The following is a 26,419-nucleotide window of genomic DNA, read 5'->3' on the forward strand; positions in this document are numbered from 1 at the left end:
GGCTTTTTACTAACAGGATCTTTGCATAAGCCTCTGAATTTGCAAAATGTGTATTTTTGGGTTGCCACAGGAGTGTTTCATGGACAGTTTTTATGTTCTGTGTAAAGACAGTATAGGTCCATTAGTAATTCAGGATGATGCTGCTTCAGTTGTCAGCAGTAACCAGGGCTTTTAGAAATACTTTGCCCATGCTGATTGCTTTCTTCAGATATGGAGGGATGAAAAATGATGGATTAAGTTCAGGGAAGCTCAGAACATCAGCTCACCCCTTTCCTTGGGCTTCATATGAACGTGGTATGCTCAGTCTCCAGTGAATCAGCCAGAATAGCAGGTGATACAAGTCTGGTTCCTGGTATTAACCAGGGCAGTACTTGAATCAGGGCTGGCCAAAGCCTTGTTCCTTCAGAATGGGTTTGCTGCCTTTAAACTCCTGGCTCAGCCTGGACTTGTGCTGTGTCAGTGGTTGGAGCCAACCCAGCCCTCCCAGGCCACGCAACACCTGGAGCCTGTGTCAACCTCTGCGCTAGCCTTGGCCTCTAGCAATTCCAGTTTTTAATTCTTCCTTGTAATCTTCCCAGGGCTTGCTTACTCAATAGACAAGTGTGATCTCAAGCAGTCACATTCTGTAGCATAGCAGCTCTCCCTGCATGCCTGTGCAAGTGCAGCCAATTCAACTCGACAATCAGGAGTGGAAATCTCCTAAGCTGGGGTGGCATGTCCTCTTTGAGAGCTCGGAGTCTAGCTGGAAAAATAGGTTTGGATGACAGTGTGACAGAGTTCAGAGTCATCAAGAAAGCCCATCCAAATGGTTTGCTTCCTCAGAGCAGAGGAGTCGCTCCATCCCTGAATGCCAAGTGACATTTTAATTTTTGTGTCTACCACATTAGACTTTCCAGAGAGTCCCTGAGACGTTTTTTCTTGCAGTGAAATATGGATGCATCTCTTTCTATCTGGAGATTATCCTAATAGGTAACAGAGTATGTTGGAGCTTGCTACCCAACATGCGAAAGCAGGTGTGCTTTTATTGGTTGGAACCAGGTGTTTCCAGCTGGAACTGTGTTTGTAGCTATCTGCTGTCTGCAGAGCAGATTATTCAGAGTTTTGTTGGTATTCATTAGGCACAGTGGAGTTACTGAAGCATCCAGAAGTGGTGCTGTGTTCTGTAGAGCTGTGTTAAATCTCCATTAGCCTCAAGGACCTCAAGGCTGATTTCCAGGTAATAATCTGCAAGTGGTGTCCTGCTTTAAGTCCCCTGTGGTGGAGATGCTCATGGGGGCCTTCAAAAGAAGGGTATTGCAAGAGCTGGATTTTGAGGTACTATGTGATACCCGTGCAGTCATCTGCCACTCATTTTCATTCCTCCTTGTTAGTTTTATTTTCTTTGTAGATTGAGGGGAAGTAAGGGTTCCCAGGCAGGGTCAGGGGCACAAATACTGATAAGGGAAACAAAAAGTCCCTGGTTCCAGCTGCTTATGGCTCCCAGTTTTAAAGTACCAGCAGGTATGTGAAGGCCCGAAAGCTCCTGTTGCTCGCCAGTAACCTTATTTAAGTTGGCACAATGTAACTGGAACAACATCCCACAGCTTTCGGATGTTTTTATTGTATTTCTGTTTCTGACCAAATGACGTTTACAGGTACTCAGGTTCCAGTTGTTACAGGTTTCTATGTTAGAAAATGATAATCATTCCCCCCATATTTTCTACTTAAAATGTATGTATTTTAAAATAAGTATAATCACTTAAATATGTAGCCTTCCCATCTGAATGGTAAAAAGGCCAGTTACATTTGATATAGAAGTTATGTTAAGTTGCAAATTAACGTTGTTTTAGTGGTTACTGGTAAATGAGAACCTGGGCATCTTTCAGAAAATAGCTGATGCGGAAATGCAAAACAAAGGGGATTTAAACTTCATTATTTAAATTGTCATGTCCTATTACATTATTTAAACCAGACTATAAATCTGCCTAGTGTGGGTTTGTTGAATCAAATGGGGATCTCTCAATTGTGGATTTACCAGAATAAATTACAATTAAAAAAATTTGACATTGAGATTGTAATATATAATATTTATCATTTCTACAAATATTTGATTTGATGGGAACCAAACTGGTGCTGCTATTGCCAAAAGCCAATCCTCATCTTTTATTTTGTGGTTGTATAAATTTTCCTTTGCCTGCTTCTTTAGTGGTATCCCAAATTGTAACTTTTTTTAATGGTCAGCCTATCCTGGCTTGAATTTTCCCATGCCTGAGGTCCACAATGCTGATTTAGCAGAACAAAAACTTTGAAGATATTTCCTTTTCTCTGGGCTGTTTATTATATCCTTTGCTTTGTGTGTAGACCGAGCTCTGAAGCTTAGGTCAACAAGAAACCACCGTTGTGGTCAGGCTGGCTCGTGGGAAGCGGCACTCAAATGGTTCCAGTTAGTTGTTCTTCTGGGTCTGAGATGATTCCCAGTTTGTCATTCTTCTTGGTCCAAAATTATTCCCACAGGTCAGGCTGGCAACTTCTGACTTTTGCAATCGACATAGATACCTCCCAGATAATGTGTCCTTTTGATGGTCTTCTTACCTGCATCCACACGCTGGTGGTGGCTGCTCTAGGCTAAGTGAATGGTCCCTTAAGGAGAACTAGGGTGGGCTTAGCGCTTACTCGGACTGTGTGGGCTTGAGCTGACATCAACAACTTGTCAGCTATAAAGAGAACATGAAATAATATTTTTGTGGTCTTTTCTTTTACTTTATAAAGTTAAATAAGTGCTCCAAGAAAGTTTCTGTGTTTGTTTATTCACTTCCTTAAAACCTTGGAATCCAGACCTATAAATACAGGCTGACTTCATGTTTACCATTATGATCACTCTCAATTGAATTGATTGATGCTACTTGTTTAAAAAGTATTAAGGTATGTTTAGATCTGCAGGAAAAGATTAATATTCTTCTCGATAAATATGTTGCTTTTGTACATAAGGGAAAACCAGTGTGAAAGCATTGACCTCTTCCACTTTTCTAAAACTAGGAAGCCTGTTTGCCAGCTATTACAGAAGTAAAAGTAAAGACTTTGCAAGCAGACTTGAGAGATGTAGCTTTTCATAAAGTTAGCAGCTATATTGCAAGCTTAATAGTAGTTGGGTATTGACCTGAAATAGAGAGTCAACATTTCTTACAAAGATTCATGGCCTGGTACTTAAAATTCTTTTTTTATTGGGGATTTTTAATGTCATTTCTACATTGCAGATTTCTAGCTGGAGTTTTGCCATAATTCTTTTTAGATGATGATGTAGGCTTACTAATCCATATGAGTTTTCTTAAGAAATGTAAACCACTTTTCAGAGTTACCAAATTATCCCTGAATATCATCTGCAGCTGAATTTAACCGATTTACAAAATTTTTGCTTCCTTGTTAAGAAATATTATTTATTCAAACTTTAAAAAAATAAATGAGGTAAGAATTATGTTTCCAAATCTGCTTACAAATCTAAATCAACAATTTGGTTTTTCTCAAATGTTCAGGATGCAGAAAATGTACCGATTTAAGTTCATTATGTTGGAATACGAAGCCATGGCTTTGAATGACTCAGAATGGAGTCAAACCTAACAGTTAAATTTAAAGCATCATTTATTTATAAACCAGAAATGCGTCCAAACAAATTTGAGTCTGTCAGATTTCTAAACTGTGACAATGAAGTTTTGATTTACATTCCTTTTCGCTGAATAAAATGTCTTAATTGCATTATATAGTATTGAAGCAAATATTTTATATAAAGCCAAGCTGGGTGCTTTTAGGCAAACACTGTTTTTGCCTTGACATACTGCAAAATTGTTTCCCACTTAAAGGAAAGCGGTTGAAGGAATTTGGATTGGGTAATTTAGGTTGAACTGTTGAAAGTGAAGTTGCTTGCTTAGGCATTGATCCAGTCAAAACTCCTGCACATCTTTAACTTTCTGCAGTCTGTGTAGCCTGTGAGACCTCTACTGACATGGGTAAAGTAACAAGCATGCAACATCTTTACAAAATTGGTTGTACATACCCTATGGTCACATGCACTTGAATTAAGCGTGTGTTTAAGTGTGCTTGCAAATAGAAGACCTGGGGCTCCTCAGAGATTACCTGATCACACCAAAATGCCCAGCCGGCGGTCAAAAATGAGATTTCCTTCCTTGTCTATGCCTATGCTTGGGGGAAAAAAAAAAAAAAAGAGGAACGTTTTGTTGCTTTTAATATGAGCTTCATTGGATTGGTTTGTCTCACTAGTGCAGTCGTGACGCAGTGTTGTAGTTTTATCAGTGCCCACCCCCAGCAGAATTCTTTGCATAAGAGGAGGCAGATTTTCACCTACTGAATAAGACTCTGGACTTGCACTGATGCTTCTCGGTGTTGTCTTGTGTGCTTTCCTGTGCCAGAGTGAATTTTATCCCTGGACTGCCTGGTGTAAGTTACAGCCCTCTTTCTACCCTTTGGAAGTTTGCATGTTCAGATGAGACTGTGCTGAATGATAGGATGTCTATTTTAGACTTCAGCCTGTATTTGCAATCAGGAGGGGAGGTCGCTGGAAGAACGTAGCTCCTTTTTCTTTTGAAACAACTTTTAAATAGTGGGTGAGTTTTAAAGATTTCTCTGCATGGTTTTCTTTTGTAAAACATGTTTTCCATAGCCATGAGCACTTGATTTCTCTGAATGGATCTTAAATATCTGTACTGTTGAATCATAAAAACTACTTGCTTGTTAGAAAGACTTTGTTCAGTCACTGAAGGATCAAATTGTCCTTTAGTCAGAGAAAAAGATATTTATCAGCAAATGCACAATAAGGACTTGTTGATACTTAACCTATCTTACTTTTTTGTAGGATTGCCGTTTAAATGTGACTGCTGTCTGTGTTTTTAGTGAATGTATTCAGCAACAGTGTCTCATGCTAAATACTTTATATGCTTTTTTGACCTTGCAGTGGTGGGAACAGAGGTTGATAGGGACTAAGAAAAGAAAGCATCCTCTGGAAGTTTTGGGAGCTGGTGGTGACAGTCTCGGCAATGTTAAACTGGATGGGAGTCCTCGGGAAGCTATCAACTTCAGTCTTGTTTCCATATCAAATAGCAGCATGAAATATGCTTAAACACCTTGCAAATATTTTAAAATAGGAACTGATTGATACAAAAACTGCTTCTGTGGATGCAGTAATTGATTATTTTTTTTTTAAAGTAAGTGGAGAGTGCTTTTTTGTGTACTGGAGCCTTAAACTTGGATCATGCTTGGCCTTGTGACAAGTCCTGTGCATGTAATTTAGAGCCATATAGGGATGTTCTTAGTCCTGAACCACTTAAATTAATACCACCTTTCATATCATGGGTGTACTATTACTAATTTAAAGTATATAATTTGCGAGCCTTGTGGCGCGAGCACAAACTGGAAATGATAAGGACTATTGATGTGAACGATGTTAGTAGCTTTGGTTATAAATCAGGCTTGGTTTCTATGCAGTGCTGCGTTTAGTACCAATAGACTGGAATGCCAGATCTGGTATGAGTTTATATATGTAGGTGGGAAGCCTGACAGATTGGTTTTATATAAAGAACAACATACAGAAACTAGAGAGGTTGGAATAACTTCCTTGAAGCTGCTGTCTGGTAAGCATTTTAGACAGACTTTTCAGCCACTGGTGACTAGAAGTGAACCTGGCTGTCAGTACAAATTCAGTGCCACTGTCTATCATGAAATGTCTGCTGTTTTCAACACCGCAGGGAAAAAGAAATCATTCCTCCCCTGTCTGTCTTGTTGTGATGCAAAGTGGAGTAGCTGTAAGAGTTATCTTGAGAAATGCTACACTAGCTGCTGGCTTTTGATTTTTGCTCATACTTGGGTAACAACAAAACAGTTAAAACTGGGACCTTGTGGAATCTGTCCCGCCTGGAGTAGGAGAAAGTTTTCCACTGCAGCGTGGGGCAACTTCTGAGAGCGCAAGAGCTGCATACAGCATGATTTATATATGGTATGAGCTGCATACGGGATGATTTATATACCTTTCAACATTTTATGAGTGCAGTAGGTTCTTCCCTGATTTTCTGCGAAATGTAGGTTAAAGGACATTTATGGTGGCTCTCTTTGTTTCCTTTATGTCACACAGTTAGATTGCTGGTGGGTAATGCACTCTGATTTCTTCCCTAGACTTTGAACTTTGTCCTGAGCTTTTATTTAAGCATTTGATCTTTAGCAGCAATTTGTTTGGCAAAAAAAAAAATAAGGCAAACCGACAACTTTGTTTTTCAAATTTCATATTATTCCTTCACTAAAAAGTTGTCTAGGCTTAAAAGTGTACTGTGAATATTTTCCAGAAGAATTCTCTTAGTAAGTGTCCCTATATAAACATGTCCTAAAACGATCTCGTGATTACCAGGAGATCCTGACTTTTTTCTGAGGGTTCACTTGTCATTCTGCATGAATCAAGGTGCTTCCTTACCTAGGTTTTGTTTTCATCTCTCCCTTAGGGAAGAAATAGCACTTCTGTTGACAAAGTTATAACAAGATATTTAGCTACCAACAAAATAAAGTCCGAGGGGGGTGTCTGGATCATCTGCCAGCGAGGCAGAGGGACGTGCTTAGCATTTCCAAAAATCAGATTTTTCTCTCTGAGGTGCAAGTTCTGTAAGTTTCTAAGTCCACGTAAACAGTTAAAAGCTTCAACTCAGACCTCTTAATTATGATGCTTTAATTATGGACCATAAGAAAACTGTATTAGCTAAAAATCTTGCCTTAATGCAGAATTAGCTTCTTAGACCTTGAAATTTCATCTCTACACATTTTCCTTCACTCTAACAGCCATCAGAGATGCACACTCCAGCTTCAGGCTCTGCAGCTTCCCAGGGCTAACACGGTTCCTCTGCCCTGCTAGTGCCCATGGGTGGGTTTGCAGCGTGGCCACCACAGTGCAGGCTGGGCTGCGTCAGGAAGAGTTATCCAAAGCATAAATAGGAAAATGAACTTTTCCACCCAGAGTCTGCTGCAGTAGCATAGTGTACCCAACTGTGGAGGCCTTGGCGGAGAGGCAGTATCGGTCCCACAGGTAAATGGGGAGGATTTCCTAGCGTCTAGCAGGTCAGGTTGAATTGCATTTGGCATGCATAGAGGCATGTTGATGAAATATAAATAAGTTCAGGAGAGAAACAGGCTAGTGACTTCCAGCTGTCACACAGGGTGCAGAAGATCTGCCGTTCCCTACTGTATGGTGTTTTTCCCAGTTTCTTTTTCATCCCAGTAACAACATACCACAGGCTCTTGCGTTAGATTAGGTGATGAGGGGCATAGCTCAGCATGTCTGAGCATGCCAGATGTATTTTGGGCTCTAGAAAGAAGCCTGCTACAAGATTTAGTCTGTATTTAGTCACTGGCCTACTTTGCAGGATATTTTGCATTTCTGAAAACTTTCTCAGCAGAGATGTGTCCTTTTTTTTCTTTTCTTTCTTTCTTTAAACGTTTAACATCTCTTACAGTTATTTAAGGTTGGAAGTAGTAATACCTGGCCATTCAAATGCTGCCTGCATAGTAATTTTAAAACGTGTTTATTCCCTTTCCTCGTTTCCTTTTGATTCTCATCTTGTTAAAGACAAGGCTTGGCTGTTGCTGTGCTCTGTTGCTTGTGCAAACATAGCGGATGTCAAGTCAAGCCTCCCAAGTTTTGGAGGAAGCTGTATTTTGAACCACCACCTTGCATAAATGACAGGAGGGGTGATTTCTTACTTAAGGCATCCTTTTCTCCTGAGGCCATATATCCCATTTCACGGTGAGGGAGATTATGTAGGTGCCTCTCCGAGCCCTTTGCCAAAAGTCCTGCCGACAGAATTTGGGAGACTCTTTGGCCTTCACAAGGAGTTTTAGGAGTGCACATACACACACTTGAAGTCTGAATTTCTTTGGGACCATCTGGAGGAGTTCTCCCCCCCCCCCACCCTGGGAAGCTAATAAAGGCAACCTTGTGACTTAGTGGTTTATTTTGGAAGCTGCAGGAACTCGCTGTGGCTGGAGGAACCAGAATTGGCAAACATTGTCCCATGAATTCCGTTGCGGTGGGGGAATGTCACAATCCCCGTGCTCTTTCTTATCCCAGAAATTTGGTCACCGCAGTAAATTGGTAGGTTGGTTGATAGGTGGAGGAGAGACACATCTCTATTGGGAATAAGGGTGTGCTTTCCTCTTGTGGGTCCGAAGGAGACGGGTCTCTCATAATCACAGTGTCTGTGGAAGCATGCATGGATATCAGTCAGCTTTGCCCATTTTCAGGGGAGGAAACTGGGGCATGAGACTAACTTGGCAAAGGTACTGTGTAAATCCATGCAGGATGAAGAATTTAATCTTTAATCTCCAGGATCAAGGAAAGACCCTAGTCCAGCACTTTATCTCCTAGAAAGAATCTGATATACATAATAGAAACTTTTTAACTGATGAATTTAATGGAATTTTGTCTTTCTTCACAGGCAAACAAGTGCTAACTGTAATTGTTTCTTCCAAATATCATTAGCCTTTTCTGTCTCTGTCAAGTCCTTTACCACTCAATGGGGCTGGGTGCTCATGAATGATAAAAAGGCAACAAGTGTTCAAACATCAAAAATGCATTGGTGCTTCATTTTCTCATGTGATCTTATAGTATAAAAATCCTTATACAAATGTTTTTAGTCGTTAAGGCCTTCCAAGATGTTATTTTAGCGTGTAAGGCATTCAAGGATTGATGACTGCTCTGTGTCTGGAGAAGACTGGAGCAACAGTTGTTCAGCCAGTTTGGAGCCTGGAGAAAGAAAGAGGGACACCTTCTCTGCTGAATATGTGTATATTTAGAGAAAGCATCAATCCTTGACATCAGCTTGAGGGTTTTCTAGGAAATACTTACGTATGGATGTGGTTATTTTCCTGGTGGTTGTTCTCAAGGATCCAGCATCTCAGGAATATGCAAAACCTCTCTTAATTTCGCCACTGTTTCAGAGGTTTCAGACACCCTTCCTCCTTGGACCTACATTGCACTGGGGTCATTGAAAGAAATTAAGCATGGTCTTGAAACTGTGGATGTGGGTATATTGTGTGAGACTGAAGCAACTGGGAGGAAACAGAGCAGGAGGTGGGCTTGGGGCTTTTCATCTGATATTCCCTGCTGTCTTGAAATGCTTCCTAAAACGTGTAGAGTTGGCTGACACATATTTGCTGCTAAATGTTCATTTAACCCCTTGCCACCTCCAAAATGGCACTTTTCTAGAGCCAAACAGCATGGGTAGGAAAGCAGAGGGTGGCATGGGATGTCTTCGTGGCGGCTGCTATCAGAAGAGAAGCAGCCCTCGCAAGAGGCAGATGGCTTGGGCAAATTTGCTTCTAGCTTTTGACCATCCTGATATCAGTGTGGGCCTTATCACTCTGCTTAGCAGCCTTTTGGATGGTGAAGTTTTTATTTTTTGAAGTCCCTTTCTCTCTGGCCATTTTTTGGTTTGAAAGAGCTCACTCTTTTTTCAGATTAGACTAATTAAGGACTAATTAAGATGTAATTCAAAAGGTGATCATCAAACTGAAACTATCAAAAGAAATACTAGAAAATATAACAACGGTTTGAATATAATAACTCTTAGTAATTGGTAACTATAGGAAGGAGCAGAGAGCTCAACTTTTAAAACTTTTTTATAGACTTCTCTAGATCTGTAGGGATACATGAGAATATTGTGATTATTGTGCTGTTTCAGTGACTGAGAAGCTGTAAGAAAATTGTATTTTTACTGAATGAGGTGTGATAACAGCAATAGATGAATATTAATGCTCTTCAGGGTATTTTCAGTGGTGTTTCCTAGACAGACATATAGATAAAATCGTTTTTCAAAGGAGTGTGTCCCTGGCTGCAGCTGATAAAAACGTTGAGAGCTCTGCTGAGGTCGGTGGAGCTAGGTGATATACATCAGCTGGGAATCAGGCTGTATGGGATGGTCTATATATTCTACATGTCTTACATTCAGTGGGTGCAGAGAGCCAAGAAGAATCCTCCCTCTAGAAAGAGGGCTTATTGCACTGCTCGGTAAATTCAACACAAACAAAACCCCCCAACCTTTCTAAATCCTTTTAAAGTGCTCAAAAGATTTTCTCGGTCAGTGATATTGCAAGAAACATATTGCTTCGGAGGTGACCTCATTTTAACCTTTTCTGAGTTGCTTTATGATTAGAACAGTCACATGCCGAGGTAGGACCCCATTAGTGGGTTTAAATCATCTGTTTACTTCTGAAAACGCGCATTGTTATGGGCTCCGCTGAGTATTCCTCTTTTTTTTTTTTTCCCCTCCTGTTGCAGGACAGAACATCGCAGTTGTACCGGTTTGGGAGCAAAATATGGAATGTGTTTCACTGCTGACCGAAGGCAGCCAAATGAACAGTATTTATAGTAGTTTCAAATTCAGCAGTTAGCAGTTTCTTCACATTCTAACACTACCCAGCACTTTCCAGAGAGAACTCATTGTTTACAAGAAATCTGCTTTCCAAATCCGTTGCAGTGCCCTCCAGCCTTGACTATTAACTATTTGCAAAGGGGAAGCTAATCTACGGTTTGGGGAAAGATGGCCATGGATGAGAACCTGTGGATGGTCATTGTGGGTTTTATCATTGCTTTTATTTTAGCCTTTTCCGTGGGTGCAAATGATGTTGCCAATTCTTTCGGAACGGCTGTGGGCTCTGGTGTTGTTACTTTACGCCAGGCTTGCATTTTGGCTTCAATTTTTGAAACCACTGGCTCAGTATTACTGGGAGCAAAAGTAGGAGAAACAATTCGGAAAGGTATCATTGATGTTAACCTGTACAACAAAACTGTCCCGCTGCTGATGGCAGGAGAAGTGAGTGCAATGGTTGGTAAGTAATACTTTGCTATTCCAAGTAACATTCATTATGTATTTGTCAGCCTGTTTGTTGTGAATATTGTTAATTAAGTCTTCCTATCTTCTGGACTTGCATGTCTGGTTTTATGTGAATGCAGGAGGCTGGGTTCCTTTTTGAGTCTCCAGTGTTTTTTACATGCTTCAAATCATTTACATTTTCCACTGGTTCAGCCATTTAACTGACAGAAGAAAAAAAAATGTTTAACATAACAGATCATATATATGTATATCCAGGGTACTGAAAAAATTATTTTGGAGATTTTTATGATGGTAAATGGAAAATATGTAAGCATAGCATTTGTGACTGTACAGAAGATCCTACAGAAATAGCAGTTTGCAATGAATACATACAAGAAGGAATTACCTAAATTGTTTAAAAAATTACAGAAAATCCATACATATTTGCTTAAACTGATTGTCTAGCTGAGTGATTGCAATTAATCTCACTCTTGCCCATGGCAAAACTAAAATAGCAGTAAAGATAGATGGTCACACACTGAAGGCCTTTTTAATCTTTCTGACTTAAACCGACAGCAGTTCAGCGTACCTTAGAGCCTGCTCTGCGTGTTTTTGTTTGCAGTTAAATTAATCTCCATTTAGAACAAATAGCATCTACTGAGGTAAGTAACAATAAGCCACGGTATTTACTCTTTGTTTATATGCAAGAAGCTTTGCGAGCTTTTGGAGAGCTCCCTCAAGGATCAATAGCAAACATGCTTTTAAAAGACAGGAGACAGCAGGAAGGAAACCCTTTCGCTGTGGGAGAGGCAGCCCAGGCAAGGGGCCAGCCAGCCCATCCCATCACCACTGCTTCAGTCTGGCAGGTCTGTAGCATCCTGGGACAGGACAGCGGGATTTATACGAACACCCCAGTGTCCTCTGTTTGAAGCGGATGCTCCACTCAGTTTTATTTCCTTAAACCTCCTAAACATAACTTAAGTATTATTTCCACCTACCCCCTCCAACCTCCACACAGTTTTCAGGCAAGACCTGCATGTGAGATCGGTGAATCCATGCAGAGGTCTACTACATGTGGTTATTTTCCCATTTCTTTGGGGAAATGGGAAAATACTGCCTTTTTTTTTTTTTAATGGATCAAGATGGACATCGAGTGCGTTTCTGGACTTGTCTGAGGTGGCTTTGTGTGCTTGAGAGCAGGGAGGTGATTCCCCTGGGCTTTTGCTGCTCCTGAGCCTCCTGAAGGTTGGCCACCTTCCCCCACCCAAGGGGAAGAGGAGTTGTTTAGTGAGAAATCTCTGCTGGGACCGCAACCACTCCCTCAAACAGTCCCTCTGTGAGGTTGCCAACTTAAACCACATCAAATGCTCTTGGGCACCCCCATCAGTTCCTCTTTCCTGATGACTTGCAAGGTCAGCTGCAGATTTCTGGTCTTTCTCTCAAGCTGTAGGGTGGCTTCTTAGTGTCTCTCCACTTGCATCATTTAGCCTGCTGCTTCCTGAGATAGCTCCATCATTTCCCATGGGCATGTGCCCGATTGCAGCGTACACTGAAATGTAAGTGACCTGCATCTTCTGACCTTCATGTTCTTGATACTCACGGTCCCCACTTGAAGGAAGGGTCCTTTTCCTTTTCTGTATCTATTTCTGGCATCCTGATCCTGGCCAGGCAAAGTTTTAAGTCTCAGATGCCTCCTGCGGAGGCAACTGGTCAGAAGCTCAAAGAAAACAACTCATTTGCATGCGTATTTACATAAGCCTGTGTGAACTTCATGACCAGTTGCATTCCCTGCCTCCAGTAAGGGCATTAAGAAAAAATTCCACATTTTAAATCTCAGAATTAATCACAAGTTACAAACTGCAGATTTCAATATTTTTTTCCTCAAATCCATCTCCAGCTTTTCCCTAGATGTATGATATTTTTTTCTGTGTTTTCTCTGAGTCTTCCTGGATGTTTTCTTTTCCTCTTTCTGTTTTTGCTCTGCATTTTATCCCCTGTTCTCTCATGCCTCATGATCATGTTTTTGCGAATGGACTTAGCTTCTGAATTTTGATGAGGCTTAAATTAGTCAACAGTCTGGGAGAGACCAAAAGTTGCTGTATCCTCTTTCCAGATGTTGGTGGAAGATCCTTTGATGCTTGCAGCAAACAGCAGATTGTGATTTTCAGGGCAACTTTATCTCCTGATAGAAAAAGAAGCAGGGAGCAGTGGGATTAAAATTTTAAAATGCAACCTTTTGTAATAATTTGTAGCGTATTAAAATGTTGTTTGTTAGGCAGTTGGGAAGTCAGGGACTGTTGCTCTTGGGAGTAAATTGTAGTACTTCCCTTAGCATTAACTAATTGTCAGGTTATTGTCAGGAATTGCCAGAGTGTTCTAGTGATCCTGGTGGGAGCTGAAGTCAGCAGCTGGTGTGACTGAGGAGGTGCCACTGACAGAGAGGACAATCCCAGCCAGGATTAACAAAGCAAAGTACTAACCCCCTCTTGCAGGTGGTGTGGTACTCGACGGGGGCTCACGGCTGACACATCACCGGAGCCTCAGGTGAATGGATGGGGTGCCTTCAGCAGCAGGGGAGCACAAAATGCACTCTCTGCTGCAAGCCGGTGCTGGCGACGCTTGGTCAGGGCAGTCCGCAGCCAACCCTCTTTGTTTAGGAGATAGCAACTGGGAGGGAAGGATGTGTGGCCACAGTGTCAGTGGGCATGAAGACTGAATTTGGGACCCTGTGACAGGTCTAGTGGGCCTACTGCTTCCTAGGTTAATTTTGCAAAGATAACAATTGGGAACCTGCATTTTACATTAAAGAGGAGCTAAAGCTTTGATGTAGGTAATTAAGGCATTGCAAGTCCCAGAGGAAAGTCCTGTTCTGGCTTGATTTGTATTTTCTTCTGTTCCTTAATGTGCTTTCTTAAACTTCTTTAGACCACACATTTCTTTCTCAGACCATCCATCAGTCCTCTACCACTTTCCCTCTTGCTCTCCTGTTTGTTTTCAAGGTGAAGTTGATTAAAAAAGTAGTAGTGCCATACTCCCTCTATTTCTGTCCCAGCCAAAAACCCAGCCCTCACTGCACATTTGCAGTGCAGCTGTGGCTTGGTTGCATTTTCCCTATTTTTTAGACTTAGTATTTTGTAATTGCATATTTATGGCTGGCTTATCTGTTCATTTGGCTCCTTACAGATCTTAGCATCTGTTTTCTCTTTCACCTCACTTCCATTTGCTGGTCTCCAAGTTCATGTCAAAGGTTTCAAAGTGTATTTATTTTTATTTTAGTACAGGGGAAGAGAAGCCATGAAACTGAAGAGCAGGTGTTCTTTCTTTGATCTAGAATTTCCAATAGCAATAGGAGTACCAGTTGTTTTGGGATAGTACCCAGGAGAGATCAGTTTTACAAACTGGTTGACTTCCAAATGTAGCCGTGTGTGATGCCAGCAAATCACCATTTGCAGATGGCTCCATTTCAAGAGCTTCAAACCATCCTCTCCTGTTGGAATTGAGGATGCAGGCTGAGATTTTGACTAACAGCATATGTTCAGCGACCTTGCTTTATCACCTGTGTCTGCTGCAGATATGTTAAGAGAGGTGGCATGAGCCAGAAAACGCGGGATCTTTCATGGCAGTTTGCTGCCATTGGGGTCTCTAACACAGGAAGATTTAGTCTTAATGCCACGAAGTCTTAAGATGAATAAGAGATTTGCTAAGAATTCTCTAATATTAGGCGAGATCCACAGAAAGCTTGTGTCACTGGCAAAATTATTTTGGTGTCCTAAGGTTAGTGCCACTGCAAGAGGAGCAGGGAACCTGGGTCCTTGCAATGTGAAAACAAGTCGGAGCATGGAGCTGCATGCTCGAGGGCTTGGTGGCCAACTGTGGTCTGATCTAACTACCAAAAGGTATAACTGAAAACAAATACAGGGCATCCTCTCTGGTGCTTGGGGTCTTTTTTTCTTCCTTTCCTCCTGCACTCTTGGCAAACATCCTTTCTTGGGAAGTCTGTTGAGACACCAGACATTGCATTTACTTTATAGACCATTAGCCACCATCCCATAGAGGATCCTTATGCGGGGGTACTTTGGGTACTCCGTGACTAAGATAAGTCATTGTGACACAAAGACATTGAGAAATTCAGAACTGCAAAAAAGAGCTGCAAATGAAGGCAGTGAGAGAAACCTTATTCCCTCCTCAGTCCATTTTTCCTATAGAGGACTCCAGATGGCTGAGCGTCACTGGGAAGAGGCAAAAAAAGTCCTTGCCCCACAGTCTGGGCCTTTCTCTGGTTGCATCTGAATTTAGGAGCATGAGTAGTTCATTAGTGAAATGGTAGATTCTTCCTCACACTGATCACTTTGAGGCTTCCATTTCTCAAGAATGAGGTTTCCTAAGCTTGATGCAGACCGGGAGCAGTTTGTGTGTTTAATCAGAGGCTGTAAACACTGAAAGCCTTCAAAACAAACAAGCAAAAAAAAAGCAGAACTGTTGTGCAGTATAAAGAACTGTTAGTAATAAAAAGTCATAAGTAAGATGCAGCATTTAAAGCTGCTATTAAACTGTCTTAGTATCTGCCTTTAGAGACAGAACAGGAACAGAACCCTCTTTAGGAGATCTATGTTGTGCATGTAGAGTGTAGGCAGCACTTATAAAAGAATGTGGGTACGTGGCAAAGAATTTTCTGCGTGACATTGTTGTTACTGTTTATGCCATATGGTTGGGGTTTTTTTTCTAGGTTCTGCTGTTTGGCAGCTGATTGCATCGTTCTTGAAACTCCCAATATCAGGGACCCATTGCATCGTAGGTGCTACGATTGGATTTTCTCTGGTGGCAATTGGCACGCAGGGAGTCCAGTGGATGCAGCTTGTCAAGATTGGTAAGTGCTGTTTCATTTTGTGCGTGAGGATGTGTGAAATACTGTGCACTGCCTGCAAAAAATATTCCCAGAAATCTGCTTTGTGCTGATAGCACTCCCTCCTTAAATTATTTTCCACCTCAGCCCTGTCATTCAGAAGATACACTGATGCTGTGTTCATTAAGGGCTGCAGTGTGTCTCCAGTGGAGAAGGGAGTAAGATGCAAGTTGTGCTTCCCCAGCAGTAGGCTGAGGAGACATTGTCCCTCAGAGACATGCTTCAAGGTGACATTCCTCCTCTTCTAATTCTTTTTGTGGAAGCTCATGCCACCTCGTTCTTGCTTTCAACAATGCTAGCCATCATGTGAATGCCCACAGTCATGTTTCTCCACCCACCAGCTTCAGGGAGGCGAAAGCTGGGCATATAGCACATGTTTAGCTCACAGCCTCCCACTGCCAAGATCAGCACAGCCAAGCAGGGATGTGAAGCAGTTTTCATTATTGTTTTGGAAGCCTTGTAACCCAAGTCACAGCCTGAACCCTGTATTAAAAGGATTGATGCTGAAGGCACAGAAATACAATTGAGCTTTAGAGAAGTTGGACCAGTGTGGAGTTACTGTTGGAAGTAGAAGAGAGTTTGCAATGACAGTCAAATCAATCTGTTAACCATGCCACAAACAATAAATCACTCTGGATGAGATTTCCAGAGCACTGCCCTAATCCAGTTTTATTGAAATCAGTGGGAGTTTTGCCACCTCCTTCAGTTAAATCAGCCCTGGACACTTGCAGATCTGGTCTTCAAAAAATCTACATGCATTATTCATTACAGTTGATGCTTCTATGGCATATTGGAAATTGAGACTTTCACCTGGGAGCAGCATGGCATCCTGCTACATGCAGTTGCTTTCCACTTGTTTGCAACATTCGTCATCATGGTGGTTAGGAAATTACAGGGCTTTCTTGGTCCACTCTGCATCAAACTACAAGAAACCTTCCTGTTGAATTTGATTGCTATATTTGCAAAATTATCGGGAAGTGCTTTGGCTGATGTTTCTAAGAGTGCGTAGCATTACTTTGACTTTCATGAGTGTCAGTGGACATTGAGTTGCACCAGTTTCAAGTAAACATACAGAACATTCATTGCATTGTACAAGAACTGTTTTAAATTTATTGCTCATTAATTACTTACTTAAACAGTATTCTTGCATAACAGTTATTCCATTCTTTCCTTTCTTCAACACAGTTGCCTCTTGGTTTATTTCCCCACTGCTATCTGGCTTGATGTCTGGAGTCCTCTTTGTGCTGATTAGATTCTTCATTTTAAACAAGGTAAAGAAATCCCACTGTTATAATGAGTGCCTGGTATGAAGGCTGTGTTCTAGCCTCCCATGTGAGTACTGGCGTTTCCAGAGTTGAAAGTTTGTGCCTTGCTTTTTGGACAGGAGACCAGTCTTCTTTTTTTTATAGCCTTTGGAACTGTACTTGCTCTTAGCAGTTCTGAAAGCTCAGAGTAAATGATTTGACAAATATTTGAGGCTTAGAAGGTGCTATGTGGTAATTAATATTGTATATTCTGTTTGATTAACGGATGGTACATGGAGGTTGCTTCTTTATTAGTACAAACTTGTTGGCATTGACTTAGCCTCGCGATAGCTGTTCTGTTATTTAAACAGAACAGTCCTTCCTTGGAGATACTGTAATTGGTATTTCATAGTTGTGAAATTTTAAGCTTTCGTTTTCTAGCCCATCAGACATTGGAAGATGGGCATCTGCATATTTCCTAGATTCTCAAGAAATCTGAATCAATGAGTTCTAGCGACCTCAGTCAAAAGTGGCAGCTTTGAGGTGACATTGGTTCATATATCTCCAGTGCAGAACACAATTTGCCTGCCACCCAGCATGAACTGAAAACCAGAACGCTTTTACCTGCTCTTTCCATTTCTCTCTCACCATTCAACTTGCTAAAATGGGGGAGTGCAGCACATGACAATGACCTAAAATAAGGAACTATATTAACAGTTATACAGGGAACTTAAATAGATGAGGTATTAATTCTTTTGCTATAAATAACATGACCTCTAACCTCATCTTCATCATTCTTTTTTTCTGATGTAAATAAATGTCAGTGATAAAAGCAGATGATAAATTTGATCAGACTCAGCTTTAAATTTAAAATTAGTCAAGTTGCATAAAAGACGAGGAAAATTCCTCTATTGCATTCAAAACCTAACACTTAAGAAATTAGTCATCAAAATCATATAAGCCCTGGTACAAAAGCCACATATTTAAGCATTCAAGAGGCAGAAAGTTCAAGCGAAGGAAATTTTCTTCTGACTTCTGTCTGCACCATTCACAAAGTAGTAAGACATATAGAGCTTCTGGTATAAGCAGGTAGCGACTTGTGTTGTGTGCATGCATTAAAAAAAGCAGCTTTTTAGCTTGCGAGTCCATGGCCTGGTGTAGGGGTCCACGCCCTTGTTGGGGGTGTCTCTGAATAGTAGCTGGCCCTGTGGGTACTGCCTGTGCTGTATCACACTTTGGGACTGGGACATAGCACTGGGCGCCTGCAGCTTTCTCTCATCTCCCTTTTATAGTTCATGGCAGCAGGAAACAAAACCACATTAGCCAGCCCTCAGCTTCGCCAGGCTTTTTGCAAACACATGGAGCCCCTCAAAAGGCCAAAGCAGTCTTCTCACAAAGGCTTTTTCCATGGCTCACATGGTGCATTTCCGCTGCGCCGTCAGCTGAGCCTTTCCTTGTGAGCACCGAGGGCACGAGACTGCAGCAGGCAGCAGGCACAGTGGTGTGCTAAACATTGCACACTCACTTCATGTACGTTACCTGTTTAATATGGCCAGACGCTTAATATTTCAGTGACTTCTGTTAGCTGGTGGAAAGTGCCAGGCTGAGAGGTTAGGAATAAGGTTTTGCAATGGATGCGTTGCACTGGTGCTTGTGGCCCTGCCCCAAAAATATTGAAGCCCTGTCCTGCTTGGCACCCTTCAGTTGTGCCAAGTGAAAGGGGCTCCTCAACTTGGAGACAGGACAGGTAAGGAAACACCGCAGGTCTGCAGCTGATCTGAAAGTACAGCCTGTCCCTGGTTCCCATTAGCAGTGTCAAGCTTCCCCAGAATGCTGGTGCGTGTTGGGACCAGCATTGTGGATTCGGGTGGAACCAGGAAGGTTGTCATCCTTTCCTCCCCATCCACCCCAACGCTCCACCTGCCTGGCACTGACTCAGGAGCACACGTTTTCCTCATGGCGGTTCATGCTGACATTAATCTGGTGGAAAATCTAACTAATGTTTCCTTTTTTTCCCCAATTTCCATGCAGGAAGACCCTGTGCCCAATGGTCTCCGCGCACTTCCAGTGTTTTATGCTGCTACCATAGCTATTAATGTGTTTTCTATCATGTACACGGGGGCACCAGGTGAGTGATCTGTCTGCAGCGGGAGGCGCGGGAGGGAGGCTTCCCGCAGTGTATAATGATGCGCTGCCAGCATGCTGTCAGGTAGCTGTCGACACCGCACGGTTATCTCCTACGTTAGGAGTTAACAAGGGCAAAAGTAAATCATACACATCCCCACAAGCTGCTTCTATTTGTGCACGTGTTTTTGTGACTCCTTCCTGATCACTCCGGTTAGGGGGGAAAAGTGCAGCTAAAAAAACCATCCCTCTGTAGAGGAAGGGGAAATATTGAGCTGCCGGCTTCGGCTTCATAAATCTGAGCATGTGTTGAGCTCTCAGAGGTATTCCAGGTCCGTGCATCAAGGAGGGAAGGTTCAGAGTGGGCAGTAAAAGCAGGTAGGCTGTTTGCACTCAGTCTAATGCTTTAGCTCCACTGAAATCGGCAGAGTCACTGTTCTGGCAGATCTGGCATGGAGCCTATTAATTAAATATAATTCTTTATTTCCCTTCAATGATAAGAAGCCCCAGGTCTGTTTCTGCATTGAATGCATCTTCTTTCTTGGGTGCTGTGTTTTCACTGCAACTCAGTAGAAGGAAATTATATATGTTTTTTTTCAGGACTTTATTTTTTGTATATATTATTTATTTTTGTATATTTGTATGTTTTATGTGAATTTATATGTTTGTATTTATTTATATTTGTGTTTATATTTATGTTTGTATATTTATATTCACACATTTTATGTTTATATGTTTGAATTTATATGTTTACATTGAACTTTACTTAAGCAGTGTACATTTAAACATGCACTTGCAGCAAAAGAGTTCAGAGAAAACGATGTTCAATGCTCTTGACTGCTTTACTGAAGACTCTGGTCATTTAACTGTTATCTTTAGTTTAGATTATTGCCCCAGAGCCATGAATGAACAGGCAATTGAAGAGAGACTCCTGAACATGCCCCTGAATTAAGAAAACAGGCTTAGGAGGTGACCTTTTCTGAATAGAAATTTGTTTTCTCTAAAACTTGACTCACTAAGCGTACTAGATAAATGCAGTTTGTAGACTTTACTTCATAGCATAGCATTACTGAAATTATTAAAAAGCTTGAGAAGTTCCCAATTTGAGGGTAACATAACTCAACTATTCCTTTTTCTTAAGTCTAATTGGCTACGTATCCAAGATATTTCACAGTAAATCAGCTGTATAACCAACATTTCCTCATTAGTTGTACTGCAGAAGTAGGTCAGGCACTCTGCAGTGACTCATTAAGCAAAATAAATGAAATAAGAATCTTAATGTCCCTTCTGTTTCAGCTTAGCTGTCTCTAAAGTACATGAATAAAAAGGTGGGACTCTGTTTTTCATGCTGAGGAAATACATATTTACTATCCAAGGCCTCTGTCTTGGCAACATTTACTCACAAGGATGATTAATCACATAGGTTTCAAGATAGGCATGCATATATGGGTTTGAAAGATTTGTGTCCAGGCTCTTTGTTCATTACCGGTCTGATCATGTAATTGAACAAGTGTAAGGAGCTCTGTCGGGGGGATACTTACAGGAACACGAGTGACTGACATGATTGTGCATTGCAGGACTGAAACCTCAGCTCTCAAGTGCTACATTAAGCTATTGTCATAAGCAGATAATAGCTTAGATTAAGCTAAGCATCATGCTTTATTGACCAGACCAAAGGTCAGGTAAATACTTACCCTAATGGGCAACATGGTTTAACATGCAGTAGTGTATAAAATCACTGCAAACTTGTTTTAGCAGCCCTGATGTGGTAGTTTTACCCCTGACTGCTTTGGAAATAAGGTCACAGTAGGGTAACAGAGAATTGGAAGACTAAACCTGCAAATGTTTGCATGTCAACTAGACCTTTAAATACTGGACTGATATTTATGTTAAAAATGAATAGATTTAACAGGCTTTTCTGCAACAGACTGCTCTTCCACTGTCTGAGATAATTTAGTCACGTTCATTTACAGTTTCCTTGGGTTTTGTTTCTTTCTCTTCACAGTACTGGGACTGGTCCTGCCAATGTGGGCTATTGCTCTAATATCAATCGGCGTATCCTTAGTATTCGCCATCTTAGTCTGGATTTTTGTGTGCCCCTGGATGAAGAGAAAAATAGAAAGTAAGTAGTTGCTTGATGAAATGCAAGTGATGTGAAATCATGGAATATTTCAGATCTGGAAGTGCCCTTGAAGGATCACCTAGTCCAGTCCCCACCCACAGGCAGGGTGTGCTTAAACCATTCCTCATGTATTTGTGAAACCCGCTCTTAAAAACTTGCAGTGGTAGAAATTCAAAACCTTGTTAGGCAATCCATTGCAGTGCTCACTTCTAGAGTCTAGCAGAAACAGGAAAATAAATCCTGGAATATAATCCATTCTATATTTTATTAAGAAAATGTTAAAGAGTTAAAATCTGGCAGAATGATTATCTTTAAGTGACTTCTTTAACTTCACAGTAAGTTGGGCTGATCACAGCTTTTAGCTCTAGAGAGAGTGTTTTGCTCGTTTGCTTTGCTACTCTCAACAAATGCAGTGTTTAAACCGCAGAAGAGTTTCAGATTTTATTAATAAATGAGCAGCTCGGTGTTCTACTTCAGTTTCCTACTTTGGTGAATTTTGTAGGAAGAAACAAAGGTGCTCTAGAAATTTTCTCAGATTAATTTAGTAAAGATAAGTGTTAGGAATAAATAATGTGTATGAAACAGAGCCAGGTTACTGTATCCACGTTGATGTATGCCGTTGATGCCGTTGATGCAAATAGTGGAAACATAAGTCGCAAGACGGATAGGTTGGGTTTAAAATTACAGTACTGTTATTCCCTTAGGCCAGTTAAAGAAAGATGCTGCACTGTCAAGGATATCAGATGAAAGTCTTGATAAAGTTCAAGATGAAGAAACACAAGTCTTTAAAGAGCTTCCCGGTGCCAAAGCATCTGACGAGAGCACAATTCCCCTTACTGGCTCAGTAACAGAAGCTGCTGGGGCATCAGATACTATTGCAAATGGAAACCATCCACGTGTACCATACGGTAAGAAACTAAGACAACACAGAGGGTTTATCTTCTCCCTGTTTTGATGGGGGTTTCTTAACTGCAAGTAGGTCTCTGCTGTAAATGGTAAGGTAGGGTTTGGGATTTCCAGCCCTGATCCCTCTTCAGCACTTGTTGGGAAAGATGCTCATTTACAAGTGACATTTTCTACAGCAGACTTAAAAACAATTACATTTTGTTTGGCTGTATTTCAATTTTAGAAACAGCTGAAAAGAAAAACGGCTTTCCTTTTTGCTTTACTTTGTATCCCTAATGGTGTTTCCATTCTTTTAAGCAGTGGAAAAATACAGAGAACACAAATTGCTGATGTATGAAGGTTAAATTCAGCATAATGATGATTAGCATACTACTACAGGAGATGAAAAGATTTGGGCTTTAGTTGACAAATGTATGACCATTTGGAGCGTGTCCACTAGAAGAATTTCACGCATTGTTTTCTGAACATATATTTATAAGAAGTAGGCTTGTGTGCATAAAATTCTTTTTGTTCTCCCATGTGGTGGGATCACACACACCCCACTTAGCAGTCTGCTGACTTTGATATCACTTTGCGAACATCTACACAGCCCTGTAATTTGGTTAATAAATGCCTAATACATTCAACTGATTCTTACAAAATCAAATAAGTAATGACGTGAAGCCCTTTGAGCGCATGCTTCCAGTTAAAAAATATCTAAAACCAATTCTGAATGTTGCACAGTGGAAATGCGGGAAGTCAGGAAATGAAAAAGATAGTTTCTTCAGAAATATTGCCTTAGCTCTGACATGTCCTACAGCGTACGCTAATGTTAAATGTATACAGTGGGAATAACTATCACCGTGTTCATAGAGATAAGATATATAAAATGTTGGAATAGCTGAGGAAATATTTCTGCAGAACATGAACTGTTTTGCTTTCTGTTTTTAAAATTATTTTTAAGTTATTTAAGTGTCTCATAAATGTAAGTACTTTTGAAAGGTGACCTCATATTCAGTATGAAATTGCAGTAAACCATCTTTCCTGAAATCCTTAGTACACCTATTCAACACAGACAAAACCTCAGAAAAATTAGAGCTTATTTTACAAGAAAGGAATTTTATAGAAATTACTTTTTCAAAGAACCTGAGGATTTAACCTTCAAGTATCACCTCTGAATAGCCAATCCCAAGTGACTTGCTGCAGGTCGTACAGCATGTCTGGGGGAGACCCAACGCTGGAACAAAGCTCTTTTTGCACAGAAGATGGGAGAGTTTATTTTGCAGTGAATTGAATCTTGGCTTATTCACTGCATATATTACAAACTGATCTTGCTTTGTCCTGTGCTCTTAGATCACTGCCATTTTATTGTCTTGCGAACTGGGAGGGTGGGGGCGGGGGCTTCTGTATTATGTTTCATAGGAATAAATCTCTGCCTTTTTAGGAAGGGCATTTTCGATGACGCACACCTTGGTGAAATCACCTGTTTCCAATGGCACCTTCAGCTTCGATGGCCAGATGAGGAGCGACGGCCACGTTTATCACACTGTGCACAAGGACTCGGGTTTATACAAAGACTTGCTCCACAAAATACACCTGGACAGGGCCACCGACGAGAGGCCCGCTCAAGAAAACAACTACAAACTGTTACGACGCAACAACAGTTATACTTGTTACACAGCTGCTATTTGTGGTATGCCTGTGCATTCCTCCTTCAAGGCAGCGGATACGTCAACTCCAGAGGACAGTGAGAAGTTGGTGGGCGACACCGTTTCCTACTCCAAGAAGCGAGTTCGCTATGACAGCTACTCCAGCTATTGCAACGCAGTGGCGGAGGCAGAAATCGAGGCAGAGGAAGGTGGAGTAGAAATGAAGTTGGCCTCTGAACTTGCAGATCCTAACCGGCCCCCAGTTGATCCTGTGGAAGAGGATAAGGAAGAGAAAGACATGTCTCAGGTCCATCTACTTTTCCACTTCCTCCAGATCTTAACCGCCTGCTTTGGATCCTTTGCCCATGGAGGTAATGATGTCAGGTAAGAGAATGAGATCTCACAAACCAGCAGTTTTACAGTTTAAGTTCTTGGAGCAAGGTTCGTCAGCTTGGTTGGTCGGAAAGCATACTCATTTCTGCAGGCAGATGTTCATCAAGGCTGTGTTTTGCAAAGCTTGTGACACTGATGTCCCCAGTGCTTTCCAGGAATTGGGCTACTCAGTCTATGGTTTATTTCTTCTTAATGGTAACATCTTTTTTATTCACTGCTAAATAATTGTGCAGTAATTAGTTTAATTCAGGTTTAATTTTGGCAAGCTTTGAGGCGCTGAGACTCCCCCTGGCATGCCAACCACTGTAAAAGCAAACAGGAGAGTCCCAGCCCCGCAGAGTTCACAGCCTATTTTAACTGCAAGATTAGAGACCATCAGCGAATGAAAGGTTTAGACTATTTTGTCATTAGATGAATTTCATCTCGTCACATTGCAAAAAGACATGCGTGAAGAATGTCTTCATTTTGATTGCTGCAGCCCAAGATTCCCTTTGCTGAATCTTGCTTGTCCTAACAAGTTCATAAACTGCACATACAACTTCTCCAGCCACCACAGTTCTCTTACCAAAATAAAGGGAGCTACCCCCAAGGAGCCCATGGCATGTTCCCATGCCCCATGTGGAGAGGGGACATGGGCTGTGGCTCATCTCCTAATGCTCATTTAATAAGCTTCCCACCTTCCAGCATAGTTCTGGTACACAGTAGTCCCTGGCAGGAGTTTCATCCAGAGCCGCTGTCACTGTTGAGTTGCTCCTTGAGTTTGGAAGAAACCAGTGAGTTCATCCTTCAGTCATTTGGCATAAGTGTCTCTGTCCTTAAATCCCATGGCATTAACGTCATTTCCCAGGAATAAAGGAAAAGGATCGTCCTCCAGGAGTCTTTCTCTCATGTTCATATTGACTCAGACAGCTGACAAAATCTCAAAGTTGGCCTCAGAAATGTTTATCTGCACCTCTTTGCCCTTCGTTGTCTGGTCAGACCCCCATGAAATAGTGTCTCTTCACTCGCTCATTTGCCAACTTCTTTCCTTTTGAAGGCTCGGCTCTGTTTTATTCCACAAAGTACAAGACTTTTGACCAAAGGATATAGGATGTAGTCTCAGGATGGAGCATTTTATACCTTCCTCATCTGCACTCACATTGCTTATTTGCATATAACATTGTTTCATCTGCAGGGCCCTATTGCACCTTGTCATCTCAGTGGCACATGGGTGAAGGGTGGTTCAGTCCCTGGGAACACTGCATATTTGTCTTTTAGGATTTGGCTGGACTGCCTCTTCCCTAGGCCTGGAGAAATCCATTTGGTATTTAGTAGGTGCTCTTTCCTGTATCCTGATAAGGTCCCCTGAGGAATCCACCTAGAAGCTGCTTGTCGAAGCAGCATTCCTTATTTGGGTTGTAGCTGGGGCCGTACTGAGTCCCCTTCCTGCTGAACCCTCACTGTGTCAGCCGTGCCCTGCTGGTGTCGGTTTCAGCATTTGCAGTGGGGCTTTGCAGCATGCGTAACTTTCACAGTCCCCCTTAGGGCATCTGGGCAAACACTGTCCTACTCAGCAAGGAGAATGGTTATTGCTCCTCACTCTTGTCAGCCACCCGATTTAACTCACAGCTCATCTCAAAAATACTTACAAACTTGTCTCTTCCCTCCCCATCCATCCAGCATCCTGGGAATTCGGAATAGGTTTCCCTGAAGAGCCTTATTGTCCTCGCTATTGTTATTACTCCCTTTGTATCCACAGCGATCTGGCTCAAGGAAAGAGTCCAGGATCCCCTCGTCCTCTGGATCATAGGGCAGCAGTGCAACTTTCTTTCCTCTTGGATGGTCTCTGTTGATCAGGACCTCTGCTCTGAGCACACTGGGCAGGAACAAAGACCCACAGAGGCTGGTACCTGCTCTGCAAGTGGCCAGCAGTGAGTGCCAAGGGGAACATAGGAAAAAGGACAAACAGTGCTGATATTTCTTGTAAAATACCCTGGGAAATACCATTGCAGAAAGGTCACAGCCCATTACAGTAGGTGCCCCTGCTCCTTTATTCGCTGCAGGTGATATCTACACATGCCCCTCAAGGACTCACATGTTTATGCAAGCATCACTTGCCTTTTCTGTAGGAGGTAAGGGTAATAGAGTTTGTTAGAAGTGATCTGTAAAGATGCAGTCAGTTCAGAAATCAAATTTGGTGTTGACGGGAGCTGGAGAGGATGCAAGACAAGGTTTAGACTCTGTGCAGTATGCTTTGTTGCATCTTACTGCCTAATTCCCCCAGA

The 26,419-nt window shown here is 41.7% G+C and overlaps 1 protein-coding gene across 6 annotated transcripts in view; it reads left to right on the top strand.

The window, feature by feature from the left end:
* SLC20A2 (solute carrier family 20 member 2) overlaps positions 1-26,419 on the top strand; it is a 58,069-nt gene that overhangs the window by 14,695 nt on the left and 16,955 nt on the right. For 4 of the 6 annotated variants that reach the window (XR_012660258.1, XM_075090633.1, XM_075090635.1 and 1 more), the window contains exons 2-8: positions 10,301-10,851; positions 15,562-15,702; positions 16,924-17,009; positions 19,014-19,110; positions 21,112-21,228; positions 21,933-22,136; positions 23,558-24,146. Coding sequence is in view for 5 of the 6 variants with exons in the window: in XM_075090633.1 (XP_074946734.1) it covers positions 10,563-10,851; positions 15,562-15,702; positions 16,924-17,009; positions 19,014-19,110; positions 21,112-21,228; positions 21,933-22,136; positions 23,558-24,146 (1,523 nt within the window). In the remaining variant the exon portion in view is untranslated. Of the gene's footprint in view, positions 1-4,308; positions 4,429-4,504; positions 4,596-10,300; positions 10,852-15,561; positions 15,703-16,923; positions 17,010-19,013; positions 19,111-21,111; positions 21,229-21,932; positions 22,137-23,557; positions 24,147-26,419 lie in introns of those variants that run through there. The other 2 variants (XM_075090632.1, XM_075090634.1) reach the window with 2 other exon arrangements.

This window comes from Phalacrocorax aristotelis, chromosome 4, assembly GCF_949628215.1.
Source record: "Phalacrocorax aristotelis chromosome 4, bGulAri2.1, whole genome shotgun sequence".
NCBI lineage: Eukaryota > Metazoa > Chordata > Aves > Suliformes > Phalacrocoracidae > Phalacrocorax > Phalacrocorax aristotelis.